General features: G+C 56.5%; 1 protein-coding gene across 2 annotated transcripts; it reads right to left on the bottom strand.

Annotated features, from left to right (window-relative positions):
* Positions 1–2,670: 2,670 nt before the first annotated feature.
* TAC4 (tachykinin precursor 4) lies at positions 2,671–9,081 on the bottom strand. 2 transcript variants are annotated; one of them, XM_043584118.1, is made up of 5 exons: positions 8,751–9,076; positions 5,459–5,552; positions 4,784–4,816; positions 3,819–3,894; positions 2,671–3,060 (listed from the first exon to the last, which is right to left on the bottom strand). In XM_043584118.1, exons 1-4 carry the CDS (start codon positions 8,868–8,870, stop codon positions 3,824–3,826), a joined length of 318 nt encoding a protein of 105 aa, XP_043440053.1. In that variant the 5' UTR covers positions 8,871–9,076; the 3' UTR covers positions 2,671–3,060; positions 3,819–3,823. The 2 variants fall into 2 exon arrangements, with proteins under 2 accessions (XP_043440053.1, XP_043440054.1); XM_043584119.1 differs by lacking the exon at positions 3,819–3,894 and having other exon boundaries at positions 8,751–9,081.
* Between the last annotated feature and the right edge of the window lie 14,934 nt (positions 9,082–24,015).

The raw sequence follows: 24,015 nt of genomic DNA, 5'->3' as shown, positions 1-24,015 counted from the left end.
AAAGGACCGGGGGTGGGAGCAGCGGTGGAGGCCGCTGGTTGAGCTTGGTTATCAAGGAATCCTTGAGAAGACCCTTTATCTTGAACAATGAGTTGGCCAGGGGTGGGGGAGTGGAGGAATGGGGGCAGCTCTCCCAAGGCAGAGAGAGCCTTGGTATGGGGCCGGGTGTAGGTGAGCCCTGGTGTGTGTGAGGGCCTGAGAGAAAGCCCGGCTGTGGGGGAAGGAACAGCACAGGGACTTGGAGGCCTTGACTGTCGGGTTTATCCCTGGAAGCTGAACTGCGGCCAGCGGGGGCTGGCGGGATCCGATTTCCCATTTTAAAAGGTCATGCTCTGGGTGGCGCATGGATGGGGGTGGGTCTGGCAGTCAGGTGGGAAAGCAAGGAAGTGGGGGGGGGGGGGGAGGTGTCACCCTCCCGGCAAGGGAAGACCGCGGTTTGCACAAAGGGTGGTCGTGGAGGGGGCAGGAATTTGAGATGGATTTTGGAGAAGTCAAGAACTGGGGGATGTGTTCGATGTGAGGCACGAGGAGTAGAGAGAGGGTGGCTCCCAGGTTTCTACCGGGCACGCAGAGGTGCCATTTGTGGAGATGCCCACCACGGTGGGGGGGGGGGGGGGCAGGAGCGGGGAGGAGTGCCTTTGGGGCGGTCGGTGAAGAGTTCAGCGTTAGCACCTGCTGAGGTTGAGAACCACACGGTATGTGTGTGATACGCTGTGGCTGCGATTATTTATCTCAGGTACTTGTATTAAGTTTGGCTCCCTCGTGGCTCTCTAGAGACAAGAGACTCCCCGAGGACAGGAAGTGTGAGCCCTTCTGTCAAAACACTCTCCAAGGACCTCTTAGGCGCCAAGCCCTACTTTGGCTCTGGGATAAAGACGCATGGGATGTGGTCCGCGTGCTTGAGAAACCCTGCCGACGGGAAGTGTGAGCTAGAAGATCCTATGTTGAGTGATGTCATGGAAGTATGTGCAAGGTGCTTTGGAAACTCAGAGGCGGGGGTGAATGAGTAGTTCCCAGCTTGGGAAAGCTTTTCAGAGACATTGACCTCTAAGAATTCCCCAGCACGGTAGGTGCGCGAACCAGAAGTTGAGGGAACGTGGTGGGGGGGGGGGGGTGAGGTCAGGATCAATGGAGAGCAGGGAGTGGCCTTTGCACATCTCAGTCCCCCCTGTAAGGTCGTTAGATCTTCAAGGACAAATCTGTGTCCCCCTTCTTCCGTCTGAGTTCCTGGCCCAGTGCCGGCACAGAGAGGACGCTCACTAAATATTTGGTGACTCCAGTTTCTCTTAAATGTCCCAAATTTCAGTCTTCTTTGCCACTCCTTCAAGTTGGGCTATGACAGTGACCCGCCTCTTGGGACCACGGCACTGGGTGGGGGGACGGGGGGGTAGGAGTTCAGGAGTGGATGGAGTAAGGGGTGCATTAACTGGGGAGTTCTGCAGGGGTGTCTGGAGAGGGCTTGCACCGCCCCCACTCCCATCTGGCTCACTGGCCGTGCGTGAGGTGGGAGAAGGAAGAACGGGGAGACCTGAGGTTGATTCAGGGCTCATGATGAACAGGATGGAAGCTATTTTATTACAGGTCGAATAGAGGGATCTATCTTAACTGGTTGTGCTGACCCCATCTGGCTGCCCCTTACTGGTCTCTGCTTTCACTGAAACCTTCCCTGGCACCCAGATGAAGGGCCTGCCCTCTCCTCCAGTGCCGTCTTCCCCTCCCTTTAAAAACAGCCTGGGGGCGCCTGGGTGGCTCAGTCGGTTAAGCGTCTGACTTCGGCTCAGGTCATGAGCTCACGGGTCGTGAGTTCAAGCAAGCCCCACGTCGGGCTCTGTGCTGACAGCTCAGAGCCTGGAGCCTGTTTCGGATTCTGTGTCTCCCTCTCTCTCTCTGAACCGCCCCTCCCGCCCCGTTCATGCCCTGTCTCTCTCTGTCTCAAAAATAAAGATTAAAAATTTTTTTTAATAAAAAATAAAAACAGCCTGGCCACTCCACTCCCAAAAGATCAGATGTACCCCTCCCAAAAAACCTCTAACCCGTTTCCTTCTTTGTGGAGAGAGGGGCACAGAAGCTAAATGTTATGTAGCCTAGGGAATTAATGAATTGTCTTCTGCTGAGCCCACACAACTCCTTACTCATCCCTTTATGTAGCCCCTCCACGCTTACTCCCTAGCTTTGCCCTCCGTGGTTTCATTCTGGTTGGCGGGCCTGTTTCTAAGCATCCCAGAGTCCTCTGTGCCCTGCCTGCCTATTAACCCCTGGGGCTGCGACAGTTGTCTCCCCATCAGACTGGGGGCTCCCTAAGGGTAGGAAGTGTTTCGTTGCTCCGGAGCTCTCCCCAGTGCTCAGAGCATGAACTAGCTGCCTGTGTCCCAAAAGCAAAGCAGTTACTTGAAGAGCCCCTTTTTATACGTGAGAATTGATGAAGGAGGACCTGGGATCCAATTCCTCTCCAGGTCAGTGGACCCATGGATTCGGGTCGTTGAGATGATGACCTGTGAGTAGGGAAAAGGGTGTCTTTCAGGCTGGGGCTGTCCTGCTTACCTGTGTCCCAAAGGTGGGGACCAGGGCTGTTTGGAATTTCCCTTTGCGGTTCTGGAAAAGACCTCGCCTGCTGCCCTGCCGGGCCCCTGGGCATTCCTGCCATCTACCCTGTGCCAGAGAAGAAACTGCTCACCGTTTGTCCGTTTATTGAGCCCCTACTGTGTTCCAGGCACAGGAGACGTGGAAGCAGGTAGCACTCGGCCCTTGCTTAGTCGCCAGATGGGGGCTGAGAGCCGAGGGAGGGCAGGGTCAGCCCCAGCTCACGACTGAGACAACAGTGCCTTTATGCGTCACCATTGCCTAACACTGAAGAGTCCTGGAAGGAACCGCAGTGAGGTCAGTGAGCCGGCTGGGACACGGCAGCGTCGGGGCGCGGGAGACGCACGGAGAAGCGCGTTGGCCTGGCCGCTGTCAGCTGGAACGTCCAGGTAAGGAGACGGGGTTTCGGCCCCTGGGAAGTGTGCGGTGGGCGCTCTCACTCTGACCCGTGGTCCTTGTCCTCTCTGCCTGGGAAGGGTTCTGTGCATGATGGCCGCGGTTAGAAGAGCCTTGTCTGTCCCACCCCACCCCCCACCCCTGGAGGGCTTCCCCAGTGACTCCCCTCTGGGCCCTCCACTTCCCTACCCCAGGCTGTACATATGTTGGACAAATGACAAGTTCATCTGTCGGGTATCTTCCCGGATTCAATCGTAAGCGCCTCCAAAGCATGGATGGGCCAGCCCTCGGCTATTCTGTCTAAAAGAAGGGCAGTGCTAATCCAGTATTTGAAAGGCCAGAGGCGCTCCTGGAGATATATAAGGTGCAGCGGACTAGGCAGCAGGAGACCCAGCGTTCGTCCCTGCTGTCCTCAGCTCACTGTGTGACTTTGGGCAAGTTGCTTCCCATCCCTGCAAAATGACGATCCCTGCCCCACACTCTGCACGGAGGGACACTGATCCCGTGTTGGTACTGAGGTGACTTCCATGGCCCTTCGGATGGAACCGCTCAGACATTTAGAAAAGAGTCTTGGGGTGGGGGTGGGGGGTGGGGGAAACAGAGGACTTGCCATCTGGATGGAGAGGGTCCAGTTTCAGGACTACAGCTGTCTCGGGCCTGGATCATCAAAGGGACCGCCTCCCTGCACCTCAGCTGCGTTCTTCTATGGGACATCTGCCTAATGGCTGGTGGGGACCCTGCTCTGTTTGTCCAGCTGCTGGGCCCCCACCGTGGAGACGCAGTGAGGCGTCTGGTCGCTTTCTCCTGATGCCCTTGCAGTCCCGCTGGAGGCTCTCACCTGCCTTCTCTAGAGGGTCCTGCCCTGCCCAGGAGGCCCCACGCTCTTTGTGCCTGCTGGTGGGCGCCCTGGGGGTGGAGCTAGAAGAGACAGAAAAGGAGAGCAGCACGGTCAGGCCTGGGAGTTGAGGAGGAACCTTGGATTGGTTCATTTCGCTCACTGATTCATTCATTGATTCCCGCCTCTTTCTCCTTCACCGTCCCTCCCTTTGCCGTTCTTTCCACAGACACCTAGGGGGCACCTCTCACTGATGGAAACTCGCGTTGTGGGTACAGAGGAGACAGCCGACCTGCTCCCGCCCGAGGTGGGAGGGGCGCCACTCTGGGGACACCAGTCACGTGACCCAGCAAGGCGGGGCAGGGCAAGGTGCCAAGGACAGCACGGCGCGCCCGGGGTAGGGCAGGCAGTGGGGGAAGGAGAGGTGGGGCTTGGAGTCAAGCCCGTGAGAGCAGCCCGGAGGATGTGGTGAGTCGTCAGAGCATTGGACTCGATCCTGAGTCCTGAGGGTGTGGTGGGTCAAGGTTGGTCGGTTTTCTTTTGATTTCCCACCCCCCCCCCCCCCTTTCACCAGGGATTTGGGGCAGGGTACCGGCTGCTCAGATTTGCACTTTTCAGATCCTTCTAGGCTCAGTCTGGGCAATGGATTGGTTAGTTTTTTCCAATTCCAGGCTTTAGACCCAAAGTGATTTTGAAACCTTTGGGCAGAACTGGCTGCCTCCTGTCTCTTCCTTATCCCTGCAACTACTCCCCACCCCCCGCCGCCCCTGACCCCACACGCACAGACCACCTCTCTAAGGAAACAGCCAGGAAGCCTAGTGTGTGGCCAAACCAGGCTGGCCCCACCCTCTCCGATGCCAGCCTGGCATGCCCCTGGCCAGAACATGTCCCCCACCTCCGGCTTGTTAGTGGCTGGGACAACTCCGCCCTCTCCAGGGAGCATGCTGAGAGGAAAGCCTAGACAACACTTACCTGTTCTTCTCTCTGGCTGGATAGGAGGTATTCCTGGGGGGAAGAGAAAGAAGGAGTGAGAGCCACACTGCTTCCCTGGGGGCTTGGCGAGGCAGGAAGGGTTGGTGGCTCTTCGGGGCTCGGTGCCTTTTTTTTTTTTTTTTTTATGTGCATTTTTTTTTTTAATTACAAAAGCAGCCTTTGAATACATGCCCACTATAAAAAGAGTCAAGTAATGAGAGGTTTGTGGAGTCAAAATTAAAGTCCCTTTCACCCTCTTCCCCTCACCTCCACTTCCCAGCCTCGATGTAACCACTGTTGACAGTTTGATGTCTATCCTTCTAGAAATTTCCGTATCTGTTTGCATATATATGTAAGTATGCAGTTGTTAAACAAAACAAAACAAAACGGGCGCCTGGGTGGCTCAGTCGGTTGAGCATCTGACTTTCGATGCCCTCACCCTTAGGGTGGCTGCACCCCCACATGCCAGAGGCAGCCCCGGTTTTTACACCGGTAGCCTGGCCTAGTGAACTCTCCACAAAGCGTCGCTGTTTGACGATCATTTATACGGACACCCTATGGCACGGGTGACCCCTACCGGCCTGGTGCCTGGGCTTGAAGCTGGGCCTCTGCTTGGTTTCACAGAACCCGCTCAGAACCACCCCTGTCTGGACAGCGCCCATCTTTGTCACTCACCTTCCACCCGCTTCCCCATCAGCCCAAAGAACTGGCTCGTTTTGCCCCTTTTCACCTCCTGAAGCGTGAGCTGAATGTGGGGGACGACACCGTCCTGGGGAAGCAAAGAGTTCATCGTTAGAGGCCGGAGACGAGACCGGGAGGGCAGCCTGAACACCAGCAACGTCGTGACCCTTGCTCCGTGCGGGCACGCGGCTCTGGCGCATTCTTTACCCAATACTGTGCCTACTAGACGCAATAGATAGCTAACGTTCTGCCTGTTACGTTCCTCACACGGTTCCCGGCACTTCCGCATATGAACTCATTTCATCCCCGCTGAAGCCACACCAACTAAGAACCGGTATGGTTACCAGGTTACAGACAAAGACACCGAGGCACGGAGAGATTGGTTTGTCCAGAGACGGAGCCAGAACTTGAATCTGGGTCACCTGGCTCAGAGGCCAAAATCTCGTTTACTCTTCACAAACACCATATGAAGTAGTGACTGTGGTTTATCCCCACTCTGCAGATGGGGAAACTAAGACTTATGGGGGGGGGTGTAAATGACTTGTCCAAGGTCACACAGGAAGTGGTGGAGGCAGGATTTGAACCCAAGGAGTCTGCCTCCAGGGCCTGGGTTCTGCTCGATCTTAGAAATGTCTCCAAGCATAGACCAGGGGCGGGGGGCAGCTGATGAACTCATGGTGGGCACCTGGTAGGCAAGGCGGGAGACCTCCCCCTGCACCCTCACTCCCACTGCTTCTCCCCTGACTTCCCCCCCCCCCCACCAAGTGTGCCCTACCCAACAGCCTGGGTCTCCCATATGGAACATGGCATGAGGCCTGGGGTGGAGGCCATGACCCTGGGCAAAGGCATTTTCTTTCTTTTCTTTCTTTCTTTCTTTCTTTAGTTTTTTTTAATGTTTATTTATTTTTGAGAGAGACAGACAGAACATGAGCAGGGGAGGGGCAGAGAGAGAGGGAGACGCAGAATCTGAAGCAGGCTCCAGGCTCCGAGATGTCAGCACAGAGCCCGACGCGGGGCTCGAACTCACGAACCGTGACCTGAGCCGAAGTCAGACGCTCAACCGGCTGAGCCACCCAGGTGCCCCCAAAGACCTTTTCATCCTTGAGCTGCTGGGCTGAAAGTTCTGGGCCGAGGGCTATGGGTTGAAGTTCTCATTTTTCCATCAGCCTTCGTGATGTGGGCCAATGTCATCTCGCTTTCTGGCCTTAGCCCCGAAGGGCTTGCTCAGCTCTGCCGAGAGGGAGAGAGGCTTGCTAGTGGAGAGAGTGACAATGGGTGACAGTCATTAGACCATCTTCACATCTCTGTGCGCCCAGTACCTGGCACAGAGCCTAGAACACAGCAGGTGTGGGATACAGAATGCCGAAGAGGGGCCCTTTCTCTGGCAGTCTGGGAAGAGGGAGGAGGATGGGGGGGTCTCCTTTCCCAGGAAGGCTGAAGACAGGCAGCTAGAGCCCTCAAGTAACGCGAGCCACCTGGCTGGAGTCGCCTCGCCTGGCCTGGAACCGGAAAAGCCTCCTTGGAGATCTGGACCCGTTTCTGAAAAGCTCATGAAAACCACGTTGGGTAAAAGGCGGCCTTCAAAGGCAAGCTGGACAGAATGGCTATCTATGAATTAAACAAGACTCCCCTCTCTCCCACCCTCCTGGGTGGCTGGACACTGGTCCCCATTTACCCGGGACAGACTCCTCCCCCTGCCTGAAGCCCTCCTCATGCATTTAACCCAAATCCCCAGCTCCAGGGATAGCTGCACGTGGGGGATCCCTCAGAGCGGGGGAGGTGACAAGTCATGCTGACCCTGCCTTGTTCCTTCCTTCCGTCACCTCCCTCGTGGAAATGGTTCCTCTACTCCCAGCTTCCGGGGGCTGGGCAGCCCAGCAGACCGGGTGAGGTGCTGTTTCTCGCATGGCTGCGTAGAGAGCTCCCCGTCACGTGGCTCGGTGTCCCTGGGCCTGGGCCAGGTCCCGTGATGTTTGGCACAGATGCTGCAAAGCATGTCACAGCTTGCAGAGAGTCTCGGGGGTCATCTTCCCTCGCCTCCCATTTTACAGGTGAGGACACTCACGGCCAGAGAGCAGCCGTGACCTTCCCAAGGTCGCACAGCGTCAGTGGAGAAGTGGAGACTTGAACCCAGGACTGCCCACCCTGCTGTCTTCTCGACCACACTCAGGGACAAAGCAGGGGTTCCTGGAAATCCACCGAAAATGGCTGTTCCTTCGATGGCTCTCCCAGTGACCCCAGGGTCCTGACCATCCCGGGACTGGGAGAGCCAGGCTCAGGCTTGCCCCGTCTGCCCTCCTAAAACCCTTCACGGAACACTGGTCCTGTTTGCTCTGCTGGCCTCACTCCCCTGTCTGGGAGCTGCCCAAGGTCAGGGTCTTTGTCTTCCCAATCAGATGGAGTCGGGGCACATGCTGTGTGCCTAATTTTTGGGTTTCTCCCCAGTTTAGTAGAAGATACTGGCAATCAAACTCTTATCAGGAAATAAGAGTTTCTATACAGAAGATGAAACAGTGGTCCCGCCCCAAGTTGGCCCTTCCTTTGAAAGGAAATTCTGGGGCGGGGCGGGGGGGGGGGGCGCCTGGGTGGCTCAGTCGGTTGAGCGTCAGGCTTCAGCTCAGGTCATGATCTCTCAGTTTGTGAGTTCGAGCCCCGCATCTGGCTCTGTGCGGACAACTCAGAGCCTGGAGCCTGCTTCGGATTCTGTGTCTCCTTCTCTCTCCACCCCTGCCTCACTTGTGCTCTGTCTCTCTCTGTCTCTCAAAAGTAAATAAATGTAAAAAATAAAAAAAGGAAGGAAATTCTGGAAAATGTCCTCTGACGGAGGGATACACCAAATCTGACCTTGGGCAAATGTGCAGTTGTGCTGCTGAATCTGCATAACCTTGCACAGACTGTTTGACCTTTCTGTGCCTCAGTTTCCTTATCTGTGAGATGGGGCAGTAATGGTATCTTCTCCACAAGGCTGATAGGATTAAACTGGTGAATATTCATGAAGCATTTAGGCCAGTGCCAGGAACATAGTATATGTTAAGACACAAACACACGCACACACACCCACGCTCACCCCCTCCCCCCCCCACGCACACACACACACTCACCCACTGTTCCATGTACATGTGCCCCTTCGGAGGTCTGCCAGGCCAGGGGCTACGGCCCTGAACCTACCCACAGAGGGGAGTCAGACAACACGGCTAACAGTGTACAACCTACTCTCCTGGCACCGGCAGAAGGGATCTTCTAAGCCCTCCACCACGGGCCAGCCCCTGCCTCACCCCAAAGGTACCTCCTCCAGGGTCACGGTTACCCAGGACCCTGCTTCAGCTCCGAGTGCCAGTTTCTCGTCAACTGTCCCAGTGCATGCAGGCAGCCCCATCAGGAGAAGCAGGGGGAGGCAGGGCAGCATGGTCAGTAGTGTTCGGTCCCGGGACCCTCTGGGAGCCCCTCTCGGCCTGTAGATGCTGCCCCCAGGTCTGGTCCTCTCTCTGGCTCCTTTCGTGTGTGTGTGTGTGTGTGTGTGTGTGTGTGTGAAGCTCCACCTATTCTCGGTCCTTCCAGCTACCCTGCTTTTCCTTTGGCTTATCTGACCCCCGAGGCCACTTCCTGTGACTCCCACCCCTCCCTCCCCTGCTGGAAAGGCCAATGATACCAAAGGAGGGACCAGACCTCTTCCATTGCTGCCCCAGCACTTGATCCCCGGGCTCAGCGCTCTGATGCAACACCCGCCTCGCCTTTGGCTGCATTCCCTTGGTGGCAGGTGCACAATGGGGCACTGTGTGGGGCCTGGCTACAAGCCCGAGGGGGCCTTGTCACCCTGGAAATGGTGGGTGACAAGGGAGGGGGACTGTGTGGCTCCTCCCTGCCTGGTGCTCTGCTCCCCTGTAAGAGAGTCCTCTCTCCAGATCTTAGGACCCTACCGCTTGTCTCCCCATTGCTGAGCACCCCCCCCTTCCTGCTGTTCCCTTCTGTCGAGTCCCAGGGTGTGTATAGAAACGCACGTCCCGCCCTGAGAGAAGGAACGTGGTGCTTGAAGGAGTGGAACTTCTTTTTTTCAACATTTTTTTATTTATTTATTTTTGGGACAGAGAGAGACAGAGCATGAATGGGGGAGGGGCAGAGAGAGAGGGAGACACAGAATCGGAAACAGGCTCCAGGCTCCGAGCCATCAGCCCAGAGCCTGACGCGGGGCTCGAACTCACGGACCGTGAGATCGTGACCTGGCTGAAGTCGGACGCTTAACCGAATTGCGCCACCCAGGCGCCCCAAGGAGTGGAACTTCTTGAGAGGGAGAATTGGAATTCGCCAGAAGAATGGCCTCCTGCTGAGGTGTCATCAGGGCTAAACTACTTCCCACTGCTGTCAGAGTGATTTTTCTAGACCCCTAACCTGACCTGTCCTCCCTGCTCACAGCCTTCCAGTGTCTCCCTCATGGCTCCTGGCATAATAATGTTGGAGCTCTCCCAGCATGGCATCCAAGGCCTTTCTCCACGTAGTTCCTCCCTGTCTCCCATCCATCCATCCATCCACCTACCCAGCCCCCCCGCCCCCCAATCCCCCCATCTATCCATCCATCCATCCATCCATCCATCTTTCTGTCCATCTGTCAGTGTAGGGCAAGGGCCCTGCGGTCAGAGACCTGAATTCCAGTCCTAGCTCCACCACTAAATAGTTATGTGACCCTGACACATTACTTAACCCCTCTAAACCTTAGAGTCCTCATCTGTAATATGAGATTAACAACAGCACTTATTTCCAAAGTTGTTGGAGGATCAAATGAGATCATGAACGTGAAGCACTTAGCACGGGGGCGTGATGATAAATCTTTCACGCCTTGAGCTATTATTCCTGTCACTATCATCGACTGGGTGAGGCACTGGGCCACAGGGGATGCATGAGACCCCACCCCTGTCCTCCAGAATCTCGCAGTCCAGGAGAGGAGACCTCTGGCTGGCAGGTAAGCGCTGTTCAGTTTGGTAGGTGGCCGCATAGAGACGGGAGCCAGAGAAGGGCATATCCCCTCCCCAGTCTGCCCGGAAGCCATTCCCTGGTCCCAGACACGCTGCATCACCTGCTCCCAGGACAGGCCGAAACTCACCGCCCCGTGCTTCGACCTTGGTTGTTGCCTTTTCTGGGCCTCCTTTCCCACCTGACATAGTCCCACCCAGCCTTAAAGGTCCCGCTTCACCATCACCTCCACAGTAGAGTTTTTCTGCATCTGTTCTTGACTCCAGCAAGAATTGATTGGCTCTTTTCCTCTGCTTTCCCAGTATCTCCTGTTTACATCTCTTGCAGCCCTGCACGGGGGGGGGGGGGGGGGGGGGGGGCGGTGAGGGGGGGTGCTGGGGAGTGCAGGGTGTGGCCTGCACGGAGTGGCAGCCGATGGAGAGAGCGGATGCGAAACCCAGCCCTCCCTCTGTTCACCGAGCTGCACAGTCTGGCTGGAGGCTTTGCACCCCTGGAGGAAGGCACTTTGCTCCCTTTCTCCCAGAGGGGACAGCCGGGCTGAGGATAGCCCTGCTGGTCTGCCATGTTATGCCACGAGCTCTCTGAGAGCGGGGCTGAGATATACATGTGCTTGGCACACAGGGGGTCCTTAAGAAAAGTGCAGTCAAGGGGCTCCTGGGTGGCTCAGTCAGTTAAGTGTACGACTTGGGCCCAGGTCATGATCTCGCAGTTCGTGGGTTCCAGCCCCACATGTGGGCACATGAGGGCTCTGTGCTGTCAGGGCAGAGCCTGCTTCAGATCTTTTGTTCCTCTCTCTCTGCCCCTCCCTGCCCCCTCTCAAAAATAAACATAAAAATAAAAAAAGAAATGAAGAGAGAAAGAAAGAAAGAAAAGAAGGAAGAAAGAAAGAAAAAAAAAGAAGGGAAGGAAGGAAAGAAAGAAAGAAAAAGAAAGAAAGAAGGAAAGAAAGGAAGGAAGAAAAGAAAGAAAGAAGGTAAGAAAGGAAGGAAGGAAGAAAAGAAGGAAGAAAGAAAAAAGAAAGAAGGGAAGGAAGGAAAGAAGAAAGGAAGGAAGGAAAGAAAGAAAGGAGAAAGAAAGACAGGAAGGAGGGAAGAAAAGAAAGAAGGTAAGAAAGAAAGGAAGGAGAAAGAAAAAAGAAAGAAGGGAAGGAAGGAAGGAAGAAAAAGAAAGAAAGGAAGGAAGGAAGGGAGGAAGAAAGAAAGAAAAAAGAAAAAAGGAAAGAAAGAAAAAGGAGAAAAAAAGAAGGAAAGAAAGACAGGAAGGAAAAAAAGAAGGTAAGAAAGGAAGGAAGGAAGAAAAGAAAGAAAGAAGGAAAGAAAAAGAAGGAAGAAAGAAAGAAGAAAGAAAGAAGGGAAGGAAGGAAGAAAAGAAAGAAAGAAGGTAAGGAAGGAAGGAAGGAAAGAAAGAAAGAAGAAAGAAAGAAAGAAAGAAAGAGAAAGAAAAGAAAACAGAAAAGAAAAGAAAAAAGAAAAGAAAAGAAAAAGAAAGAAGTGTAGTCACTCTGAGTCCAGGCCAGGTTAGGCAGCCATGGATAAGGGCAAGTGTGGGGGTTGGGGGAGGACACCCCGAGCCACCACCTCCACCTCCCCTCCAGGAATCTCTTTGATGGATCCTGATGGCTTGCGAATCCCTGCCTGTGCTAAAACACAGACTCCCTAGCTCCGCCCTACTCTGCAGCCAGCCCCCGTCTCCTTTCGGGGTCGGTCTCAACACTCCAGGCAACAATCACTCAGCCTCCCACTGAACTTCCCCAAGGGCAGGGCAATTCCACCGTTTTGACAAGTTCTTCCTCACGGGGAGCAGGGTTTCCCTTTTAATCTCCATTTTACAGATGAGGAAACTGAGGTCGGTTGGGTTTGCTCTAGGTTATGGAAAGCACCGGGGGGGGGGGGGGGGGGGGGGGCGGGCGACTAGCATCCCAGACCCCAGTCAGCTGCTTCCCGCCTCCCACTGGGGCCTCAGCCTGTAAGGGCAAGCAACACAGGGCTGGTGGCAGCGTGACAGCATGGCTCGCTGCATGTAGGAGATGGCTTCCCATTTCGCAGGTCCAAACTGGGTGACCTTGGGACTTTAAGGAGCTTCCCTGGGCCCCAGCTTCTCCATCTGCAAACCGGAGCTGCTACTCCTTGGGCGGTGGTCAAGAGTCCAGGATTTCCCCGCTTGTAAAGAGCTCAGAGCCGTGCCTGGCGGGCACATAGTATGAGCTCAATTAATCCTAACAGGTTGGGCGGGGGGATTATTCGACCTCTGGAACCCTGGGCCTCGGCGTGGACTCCCGGCCCCGCCAGCGGAGAAGCCACCCCGCGTGGGACAGGATGTGGCGGGTGCCCAGCAGGGAGGAGGCGGGGGCGGGGGGGGGGGCACGGGGCAGAGGAGAGGGCGGCGGGAAGAAGGGAGAGAAAATCCCAAAGGTCCGGAAGGCCGGGAGGAAGGCAGGGCACGGGCTGGAAACCGCGGCTATTTGCAGCGTTGCCTTCGGGCTGCGGTGGGGCTGGCGCTCGCGGCCCTGGGGGCCGAGCCCGCCGCCCCGCCCGGTGCCCTCGGCCACCCGGGCACGGCCCCGGCCCGCGCGCCCCGCCGGACCCCGGTCCTCGCGGCCCCGGCGGCCGGAGGGCTTGGGGCGCGGCGGCCGGGAGCCGGGACGAGGCCGACGGCGCGGAGCCGGGCGCGACCCCGGAGGGCTGCGTGGAGGCGGGTGCCGGCCGGTCGCGCGGGGCCGGGGCGGGCGCGGGTGGCCGTGTGCCCGCGGGGCGGGTCGCGGCCGTGGCGAGGCTCCCGGGGCGCCGGGTGGGCGCGCAGGATTGCTAAAGGCTGCGGTTTGGCAAAGCCCGCGGAGCCGAGAAGAGAAAGGGCGCAGGAGGGAGGGAGTTTTTTAAAGCTGAGGGCGAGCAGCGAGGAGGGAAACACGAGAGGAGGGCGGGATGCGGGCAGGAAGCTGACGTTTCCCGGGCGCCCACTCTGGCCCCAGGAGGAGGGAGGATGGGCCCCGCGGTGCCGGCCGGCTCCAGGAGGCCGCCCCGGGATTCGAACCTGGTAGGCCTGCCACCGCGTGCTCTGTCACCTTGACTGAGAACGCAGACGCGAGCCCGAGGGAAGCGGCGGGGCCCGGAGCGAGGAAGAAGGGAGGCTGGGAGGGGAGACTGGGGGTGGGGGTGGGGGCTCCAGGGAGGGGTCGCGGCTGCCCCGAGGGGACACTTGCGGGGAGAGGGGCGGCCGTCAGGCTGCCGAGCTGGTTCCACCACCCCAGATGACGCCACAGGGGCCCTGCTTCAGTCTTTCCCACGCCCTTTCAGCGCCCCCATGTGGAAGCTTCTCCTGAAGCCTGGTCTCCCCTCCTAGGTCTTGGAGTGGGCGGATCCAGGTAGGGCAAGAGCTGGGTGCCGGTCCCCCTGGCCTGTCCTCTGGATAGAGGGACAGGAGGTGAAGGAGGGGCTGGGCCGCCAAAGGGGGGCGAGCCTTCTCAGCGGCAGTGTGGTCCTTTTTTTTTTTTTAATTTTTTTATTTTTTATTAAAAAAATTTTTTTTTTCAACGTTTATTTATTTTTGGGACAGAGAGAGACAGAGCATGAGCAGGGGAGGGGCAGAGAGAGAGGGAGACACAGAATCAGAAACAGGCTCCAGGCTCTGAGCCGTCAGCCCAGAGCCCGACGCGGGGCTCGATCTCACGGACCGCGAGATCGTGACCTGGCTGAAGTCGGACACTTAACCGACTGCGCCACCCAGGCGCCCCCAGCGTGGTCCTTCTAAGGGAGGGCGATGGATAAGAGTAGCCGGGGCGGGGCGTGCTGATCTGATCCGGCACAACCCTCTGAAAAAGGCAACTCCCCCGCACCTCAGAGGTTACACTCGAGCAGTCATTGATTCTGGATTGACTGAGCACCTTGCAGCATGGGAGTTGTTCCAGAACAGAGATGCAGGAAACAGACAAGCATCGATAACAATTTAACCCAGTGTGGAAAGCGCCATGGAAAGGGCATCTGGGGAGAAACGAAGATTCCCGGACCCCCTTTACCCGCATTTATGGTGCAGGCACACTCCAGACACTTGTCCTAGACAGGACACCATGGGTTTGGAAAAGTGAGCGTCTACACTCCGAGCGCAGAGGAAGCAGACAGAGCCGTGGCCCTCTGCGCCCAGAGGTTGTGTGGGCGGATATCTCTGCCCACAGTCATGGCAGACATTTGGGCCCAAGCCTGCCTTGTTTTTGACATCTAGCCCCTCAGTTGTGCCCCGAATATCTCCGGAAAGGCCTGGGGTTATTGCTCAGTTTCAGAAAGAAAATTCTCCGAGTCCCGAGAATGATTCAGAACAGCCCCTGACCTCACTCACCCTTATCGGCAGGCACCTCCCCCCACGGTAAAAAGCACATCCTGGCCCTGGGAACTTCCCACCCTGTCTCCTCACCTTTCTCCATAGGGCCTTGGCACCCACTTACATTTTTTTTTTTTTTTTTTTTTTGCAACCAGTCTCTGTAAGGAAAGACACACGAGCAGAGGTGGGGGGGGGGGGGGAGTGGTATTTGTCCCCAAGAAGGATTTAAGTGACGAGTAGAAGCAAACCATGGTTAAGAATAAGACTCCGGGTTCAAATTCTGACCCCCTCACTTGCCATCTGTGTGACTGCAGGCAAGTGATTTAATCTTTCTGAACTTCACTTACCTTATCGATAAGGTGGGGGTAATAAGATAGTCACTTCAAAAGGTTGCTGAGATGTTTAAATGAGATGATGCATGGGAGAACTTCACGCAGCACCTGGCACATTGTAAGCCTTTAATACGTGGTAGCAGTTTATTGCCATTAATCATGTAATTGAACAATAACACTCATCCATGTTTTATGGGAAAGCCCAGATTAAGGAAAGTGATTTCAGGCATTTCCTGATATTTTGCCATCGGATTGAGAGTTTCCTAAGGACGAGGACTGGGTCTGACCTGTCAGACTAGGAGTTCCCTTGTGGCCAGGTCTCTTAGACAAGGTTCTGTGAGCCAGGTTTTAAAGGTAGGGTTCAGGGGTGCCTGACTTCGGCTCAGGTCACGATCTCATGGTTCGTGGGTTCGAGCCCTGCATCGGGCTCGGGACTGACAACGCACCGCTTGGAGCCTGCTTCAGATGCTGTGTCTCCCTCTCTCTCTCTGCCCCTCCCCCACTCACACTCTGGCTCTCAAAAATAAATTTAAAAAAAAAGGTAAAAAATAATAATAAATAAATAAAGGTAGAGTTCAGAAGCTTCAGGCCTGAGAGCCGAGGGAGGCGGGTGAAACCCCCCCTTGTTGGTGGATGTGGGTTCAGGTCCCGCCCCGCCTCGACTGTGGGGTGGGAAGAAGTCTCTTCTGTCTGCTTCTCCCAGAGCCCATGAGCAATACAGGCATCCAGAGTCTGACCCCATTAGTGGGAGAGGCGAAGCTCATGATGTAAATCAGCTCTTTTTTCCTGGATCTTGGTTAGCGAGTGTGGGAGAAAAGTGAACAGCTAATTGAAAATATAATTATAATGCACTGTCCTTTGTCTACCGAGTGGAGCCTCCAGACCCCACTGTCTGCAGAACAGTTTGTTTCTCGAGTCCAGGAGGACCCTGGAGCCAGCCACCCAGAGACAGCACCCACGGGTTGGGTAACTTGGCAGGTTGTGGCAAGAGGCTCAGGACTGAACCTCCATCCTGCTCTCCCTGACCACTGTCTGGAACACCTGAGCCCACGGAGCTCTCAGAAGAATGCTGAGTTCAGGAAACCCTGAGCAGGCTTCCCTGGGAAGCCGGGAGGAGGGAAGGCTGGGGAGGGCAAATTTCACCCAGCAGACACTGACTGGGGAGTCACTGAAAGCTGGAGAACAAAGGATTTGTATGGGATTTTGTTGTTGTTGGTTTCTTCCCCCCCTTCATGGGTTCCCAAAGCCGCCTCCTCTCCATGGGGTGACCAAGAGAAGGGGCTGAAAGTGGGGAGGAGTTGGAGACAGGAAAGTCTGTTAGGAGGTAATCAGGATCGTCTAAGGAGACGGGGGCTGGAGGAGGGCTGGCTCAGAGCATTGCAGGGGGGCGTCAACAGGTCTGAGCTCTGGAGGGACGGGTGGGGGGGGGCGGCACTGGGATGATGAAGAGGAAGGAGAACAGGCTCCGGGAGTGTGGGGGAGGAGCTGGTGGGTGTCACTTTGGACGGTGACAGTTTGAAGTATCTGTGGATGGACCTGGGGTGGACCAGGAAGGGCTGGGGGCTTAGGGGCCAAGGTCATAGAGCTTCAGGAGGTCAGCGTACCACGATGGTGAAGCGAGGGGATGACCCAGGGAAATCTCAAATAAAAAGGCTGAAGCTGGACATCTGAGCAGCCTCAGTACTTAAGAGGGAGGTGGGGGACAGGGCGTGGGGCAAGAGACGACACGGGAGAAATCAGAAGGGTGGGTGCGTGGGAGAGAGGAGAAGCACAGACATACAGGCGAGAGATGCTTATGAAATACACATATGGATGTCAACAAACGTGTATGTTAATGCCTAGAAAAAACAGTGCAGAAAAGTGTGGTACTTTTGGGACGGGCGGTAGGTAATGGGGTTTCCATAGTCTGTTCGATATCCTAACATTGTCTGAATATGTTACAGTGAGATACGTGCATGCGTTACTTTCACAGTGTAAAACAAGATAGGAGCGGGGCCTGGGCGGCTCAGTCAGCGAAGAAATGTCCGACTCTGGATTTTGGCTCCGGTCTCGATCTCACGGTTTGTGAGTTCGAACCCCGAGTCAGGGCTCCGCACCGTCAGTGGGGAGCTCGCTTGGGATTCTCGCTCTCTCCCTTTCTTTCTGCCCCTCCACTGCTCACGCTCTCTCTGTCTCTCCTTCTCTCAAAATAAATAATAAATAACCTTAAAAAAAAAAGATTCTCTCTCTCTCTCTCTCTCTCCCTCCCTCTGCACCCCTCCCCAGCTGGCGCAGGCGCTCTGTCTCTCTCTCAAATAAAAAGAAGTAAATAAATGAAACAAGATGGGAAGTCCTCAAACTGTCCACTGACAGGAGAAGGGATTAGTCAGTTGTGGCCACGGAATACTCTACAGCAGTGGAAATGAATCAGTTAGAATGTGGATATCAACTCGGATATCAAGTGTTATCAAGAAAAGCAAGTTGCAGCCTACCTATTGTATGATTCCATCTGTGTAGAATTTAAAAACATAGATCCATATTATAAATGGATACATAAACGTGTAGTGTGTGTGTGTGTATGTGTGTGTGTGTGTGTGTGTATATATATATATATATATAATATGGACACAGAAAAGACTCGCGAGAATATGTGATATGTTCGGAAGAGAGCTTGCCTATGGGAGGGGAGGGCAATTGGGGGACACAGGTGGCTTCGGTTTTCTCTGTAATGACTCATTCAGTAAACTGGGTATTGAGTATTCATGTATGCTGTCCTATTATCTGTACATTAAAAAAAATTTTTTTAATGTTTATTTATTTTTGAGACAGAGAGAGACAGAGCATGAACGGGGCAGGGGCAGAGAGAGAGCGAGACACAGAATCGGAAGCAGGCTCCAGGCTCTGAGCCATCAGCCCAGAGCCTGACGCGGGACTCAAACTCACGGACCGCGAGATCGTGACCTGAGTTGAAGTCGGACGCCCATCTGACTGAGCCACCCAGCCGCCCCTATTATCTGTACATTTTTATGTGCTGGGTATTATTAATACATTTTGAAAAACCAGAAGGGAAATATGAAAAACCATGGGGGAGAAGGGTTTTATGAAAGAGGGGAAGGGTGGACAGTATGAAAAGTAAATTAGGCCCGGCAGGTGGAGCCTGGGTTGCCCTGGGGTAGGGGGGGTGCCCACCAGCGTTTGCGGCCCATAGGCAGACGGTCTGCTTTCAGCGTTCCTGCTAAGACCCCTGGCCAGAGGGTTTTGAGACCCCACTCTCAGCCAGTGGTCCAGCTGGGGCCCCCACCGCCTCTGGGACACACACGGGGACACTGAGGCTCTTGGATGTTGCTGATGATGACGCAGGGAAGCTGTCCTTCTCTGTCACCAAAGAGGAAATGCAGTTATCACCCTGGGAGAGACCCCTTGAGGATCAGAGGGGTGACAGCAGCCCTGCGGGAGGCGTAGATTGATTGGCCCCGAGGCAGGGGGATGACCATGCTGCGGCAGGAGTCAGCGAGTCTCTGGCGCCCAGGGGGCGGGTGGGCGAGGACAGTGTTGAGGCTTGAAGGTTTGAGGAGGCAAAAGCCAAATCCTGGTGCCCAGGCATGGAGAGTGGGCGATGCCCGGGCTTGGCAGACAGCGGGCTGAAAGATGCAATGCCAAGCTGGGGAGAGGGGTTGCCAGGGCCGGAGATCAGAGGAGTGGATGGGGGAGGGCCCAGACACTGTCAGGGCTTGAAGCAGGAGGCCGCCGGGGGGCAGGGTTGGGGGGGAGGAGGGAGCCCTAGAGCTCACCCTTTTCCCTCCGTCTCATTCAGTTTTGCGACAAAAACAGATGCCTCTTGTTGATGAGCTATAAAGCCTCTGTTGGTGAGTTTCAGAGTCCACAGGGCCCTCTGGGGCCATCTTTTCCAATCCTGTCTTTGTACAGATGGGAACAGTGATGCTCGCAGTGGGGTGCTGGCCTTTCCGGGGCCACCCAGTGAGAGTAGCCACAGGACCTGGACCCAACCCGCCTGTGTGTCCTTGTCTGTATACCTGTGGGGGTACTGGGTCCGGGGTAGGAGTTGGGGTGGGTGTGCCCGGAGTGAAGGGCTCCAGTCTTGGCCAAGGGAGCCAGGGGTCTTGGTGGGGAGGCAGGCAGAACACATGCAAACCCAGCCAGCTGTGGAATGGTCGCCCGCACCCCTGGGGAAATGTTCTGGGGCAACAGCGAAGTGTACCTCCTGTGAGCTGGGACCTTTGGGAGACGGGGGCCTATGGAAGCTATAGCTTCGGCAGAGCTAAAAAAAAAAAAAAAAATGGAGAGGCACTAAATCCATTAGGAATTAATTTTCAGTGGCAACCAAATGGCCTACAGTACCAGAAAAGACTTCGCAAGACAAAACTACATCACGAAGGTGGGATTATTACTGGCTGTCTGGAGCTGACCTTGGTTGACCCAGGGGGTCAGGGTGTGGGTCTTCTGATCAGCAGATGATCCTGAGGCCCGTAGGTCTACTGGGGGACACAGCGAAGTTTTCTCTTAATTTTCCTCCACTGCAGGCCCAGGAACATGTACTGCCAGCCAAGGAGGAGGGTCAATTGGGAAGTGGCCCTGAAGAACATTGATCCCCCTCTTCATTAAAAAAAAAAAAATGTGGGGCGCCTGGGTGGCTCGGTCGGTTGAGCATCTGACTCTTGGTTTTGACTCAGGTCATGATCTTGCAGTTCGTGGGGTCAAGGGCCCGCGTCGGGCTCTGTGCTGACAGCTCAGAGCCTGGACCCTGCTTCGGATTCTGTGTCTCCCTCTCTCTCTGTCCTTGCCCTGCGCATGCTCTGTCTCTCAAAAATAAACATTAAAAAAAAAAAGTTTATTTCCTTATTTTTGGGAGAGAGAGAGCACGCGCAGGGGAAGGGAAGAGAGTGAGGGAGACAGAGAACCCCAAGCAGGCTCCCTGCTGTCAGCGGCAGATCCTGACCCGGGGCTCGAACTCACGAACCGTGAGATCATGACCCCGGGGCCGAAATCAAGAGTCCGAGACGCCCAACCGACTGAGCCACCCAGGTGGCCCTCTCCCACCTCATTTTACAAAGGAGCAGATTGAGGCCCGGGGAGCAGTAACATAAATCTGCAATACGACCATTTTTTTCAACACTTCGTTTATTTCTAAGATGTGTCTGAGGCCTTGCATGTGAGCAAAGGCGTGCTTGGCATTCTGGGAGGGCGTTGGCCTGAGCTGAGACGTCCCAGAGGGTAAAGAACGCCCCTAGACGGATGCTCAGTGGCGTGGGCCTGGCTGGGCAGAGACGGAGGGGTGGGGATCTGCCCTGTTGTCCTCTGCTCAGGAAAGGGGACCAGTTTCAGCCTCCACTTCAGGACCCTCCCCCACGGCTCCTTTGCCTGGGAGGGCCTGCTCTGGAAGGGCGGCCCACCGTTGGGGAAGGGTGGGGTGTCCAGCAGCTCCCAGGGGCTGCGGGATGGGACCCATTTAGCTTCCATAGTCATCTGACCCCCATGACTCAGGCCTGGCTGGCCCTGCCCATGGAGGGCAATGGGCCAGTCTGAGCTCATCACCACTGCCTGGAGCAGAAGTGGTAAACAAATTCACCCTCTGCCTCCCTGCCCCGTGAAAGGAAGCAGGGAAGAGGGTGAGGTGGGGAGCCCTCGAACATTCCACCTGGCCCAAGCCATCTGCATAACACAGGTGCACGTGGGGCCTGTGCTGGGCTATTGCAGGTGGGCGACGTGTGCAGAAGTGTGTTTGCCTTCACACACGTCCTTAGGGGAGTTGTGGCCAGATTTTTCCAGGGGCCAAGTTGGCCAGGACTCACGGGGACCATCTCATCCCATCCCTGGTGTCTGGGGCCACCAGTTGAAGGCTCATGAGGCTGGACCTGAAGGCTAAGGGTCCCTGGTCTGAACGGCTGGATCGCGGCCTCCCAGCTTTCAGGTCTCATGGCTCAGACCCGTGTGCTGGGGGGTCTCTGTGGCCTCTGGGAGCCTCTCAGAGGCTGCAGACAAATGTTCTTGGGTTACTGCTTTGGCCTGCCTGGGCCCGCGGCAGCAGGTGAGAGGGCCCCGGCTTCAGCATATCCTCTCCCCCGCCCCCGTCTTGCTGTGGGCCTCTGGCTCCTTCTCCTGTCCTGCCATCTCACTCTCTCTCCTTCTGTCCTTCTCCGCTCCCTCCTTGCCTCCCTCCTTCAGGCCTTTCTGTCTTCCTCCTTTTCTTCGATACCCACTCCCCCCATCTTTTCTCCATCTCTTCGCTCAACCCTGTCACCAGCATTGCTACTGGTGGCCACCAGATGGCAGCAGCGCATCGCGGGTCCCATCCTCGTGGGGGGGGGCTCCTTCCCTTCCCCCTCCACCCCCACCTGCCCCTGCCGCCACACCAGGATGATTAACCACCCCTAACCCTTCACAACACCCACACCCTGCCCAGTGCTTTGCTGGGACTTTAGACATGGAGGAAAAGAGTAGCAAAATACAGGCAGGGCCAGGGTGGGGGCCGGGAGCTCCCTGGAGACGCTCTACTATCCCTGCAGGGTAACACCTCGCAAAAGGTGTTTGCACACATTGCGGCACTTCTGGAAACTGGGAAGTCCTGGAGAGCATCCCCACTTTACACACGAAGAAGACAAGACCCAAAGAAATGAAGTCACTTGTCCAAGTTGGGACAAGTTTCTGTCTTCTCCTTTGTTCTCTCTATGCATCTTGAAGCTGTCTCTCCTAAGGAGGCTGAAATGTACAAGAGCCAGCCCCTCTCTGCCCTGGGAACCCCCAGGCTGATGCGGAGGCACAGCCCTGTCCCAGGAGCCACAGAATGGCGGAGACAGAGGTACAGCCTTCCGGGAGCCTCTACTGGTGTTGAGCCGGAGCTAGGTGAAGGTCATCAGGGCAGGCCTCCTGGAGGAGGCAGGGGCCAAGACTAGGGGAAGGTAGGCTGAGTAAAGGAATGCCTTCCGTGGCAGCTATCAGGCCAGGAGCTGCTCAGCGACCCTCATGTATGGGGAGCAGATGGGGTGGGCTCGCTGCAGCCCTGGAGGCAGGGGAGGGGACCATGGCGGCCCTACCTTGGGCCATGCTCCTTTCCTGGCCCACTGCCCTGCCCCACCCCCTCACTCCCTGTCCCACTGGGAGACCAGCAGTGGGCTGGGGACAGGAGGCCCAGGGTGGGGTCCCTTCCCCAGGGCCTGAGCAGGATCCTGAGCCGGCTGTGGCAGTGCCCAGGAGCCAGAGAGGAGCCGCCCCCCCCCTCACCCCCTTGGGCCCCTCTGTAATTAGGGCTATTTTTAGGCCCCTCTTCCTTCCTATTTCAGGCCTCTGGACTGGGCCGGAGAGTGGGGCTGTCCTGGGGCCGAGGGCTGGAGCCGCTAAACTGGGCCCTGGCGTGGGAGCTGCAGCCACAGCGCAGACCACAGCGGGGGCGGAGTCCTGGCGGGGGAGGGGAACCAGGACGTGGCCAGGCCCCGGGGCCGGGCCGGGTGGGGGCGTATCTTGGCTCATCTGAGCCCTCCCCTGTCCCCTCACTGGCCCAGCCCTCTGTCCTGCTGCCCCCCGCCCCCCCCAGCCCTGCCGGTGTGAGGCGGTGAGCCTTGGGCCCGCATCGCGGCGCATGTCCCAGATCTCACAACCCCAGCACCTTCAGGAGACTGTCACCCTAGGAGGGGTGCTCAGGATGCCCATAATAACGACCAGCATTTACTGAGTGCTTACTGTGTTGTTAGTATTTCACCTGGATTAATTCATGTACTGTCTACAACAACCCTGGGAGGTCAGTGCTACCTTATCCCCATTTACAGAGAGGAAACCCGAGGCTCAGAAGTAGCCCGTTTGTCATGCCCCGGGCTTGGTCTCATGTGGCCTGCTTTTAGAGGGCATGCCTGTCTCTTTGATGGGGCTCAAAGAGAGGGGCCCCCGAGAGACGTGGCTTTCTTCTTCACATACTTCCGGGCTCCACTCTGAGGATCCCGGCGCTCGGTCAGGCACGGCTCCTGCTGACGATCGGCCTGTCCGTCGGCCGACAGTCCGTGGCCTGTCCTGCCGGCGGAAGGGTGGGTCTTGCCCAGCTGGTTCCAGTTAGGCACAAGAAAGCTGGCGAGGGGTATATTTAGCCCTGGTTTCTGGAGCAGCCAGAGGTCTCTCATTCTTGGAGGCGCTGGCCACAGTGGGGCTCAGCCTGCCAACAGTGGGCTCATGGGCTGGAGGGCAGGCAGGCCTCAGGGCAGGGAGTGGGGTCACGGAGGAGAAGGGGCCGATGTGACCCTGCCCATCTCTGCAGCAGGGAGGAGAGTGGCAATGCCAGTCAGGGCACCGACTGCCACGCTCAGGATGGGTTTGTAGGCTTGAGGGCTTCTGCAGGAGGTGTGGGAGGTCTGGGAGGGGAGGGCAGGCCTGGGGTAGATCAGGCCCGGCCGAGACCCAGTGTGTCCATGGCATGGAGCTCATCTGGGGGGCTTTGCCCTCATCTAGGGATGTGGGGGTCAGGAGGTGGGGGCAGGGGGCAGAGCACGAGAAATAGGAAGTGGGGGTGGCCTTTCTGTGCTCTCGAAAGAGACTGACCTGCTTGGGCGTCAGGGTTCGGAGAAAGTGGGACGCTTGGGGAGGGGGCAGGTACACGTGCGCGAGAGCAGAAGAAACAGGCACACAGAGCGGCAACCCCGTGGTGCCCTCCGGGCTGGGTCTGTGTCGCTGTGTGTGACTGTGGCTGGGTTTGGGGGGGGGGGTGGGCAGGGGTGAGATGACCCGCGGGTGACCGTGGCGTTGCTCCGCTGCGGGGGACCAGCACAGCCTGTCGTGATGCTTCGGGGTGGGGGGCAGCCTACCAGTGCGGTGGCAGATGAGGGGCTAGAGCTGTGTGATTTTGTGGGGCCGGGTAATTATCCCCCTGGATGCTGGTCTCTGTGTGTGAGACTGCGTAAACACACGTGTGGGGGCAGTTTGGGGCTCTGGCTCCGTGCGTGTGCGTGTGAGTGCGTGCGTGTG

Source organism: Prionailurus bengalensis, chromosome E1 (assembly GCF_016509475.1).
Source record: "Prionailurus bengalensis isolate Pbe53 chromosome E1, Fcat_Pben_1.1_paternal_pri, whole genome shotgun sequence".
In the NCBI taxonomy this organism is placed as follows: Eukaryota; Metazoa; Chordata; class Mammalia; order Carnivora; family Felidae; genus Prionailurus; species Prionailurus bengalensis.
The sequence above is the reverse complement of the archived record's forward strand: the minus strand, read 5'-3'. Positions and strand labels throughout refer to the sequence as shown.

Excerpts from the sequence above, each read along its gene's own strand:
- TAC4 (XM_043584118.1), bottom strand. The coding sequence starts at position 8,870 with ATGCTGCCCTGCCTCCCCCTGCTTCTCCTGATGGGGCTGCCTGCATGC. Across the intron at positions 4,817-5,458 it reads GATGGGGAAGCGGGTGGAAG|GAATACCTCCTATCCAGCCA; the intron begins GTGAGTGACAAA and ends TCTTCCCCCCAG. Across the intron at positions 3,895-4,783 it reads CCAGCCAGAGAGAAGAACAG|CTCCACCCCCAGGGCGCCCA; the intron begins GTAAGTGTTGTC and ends TGTCTCTTCTAG.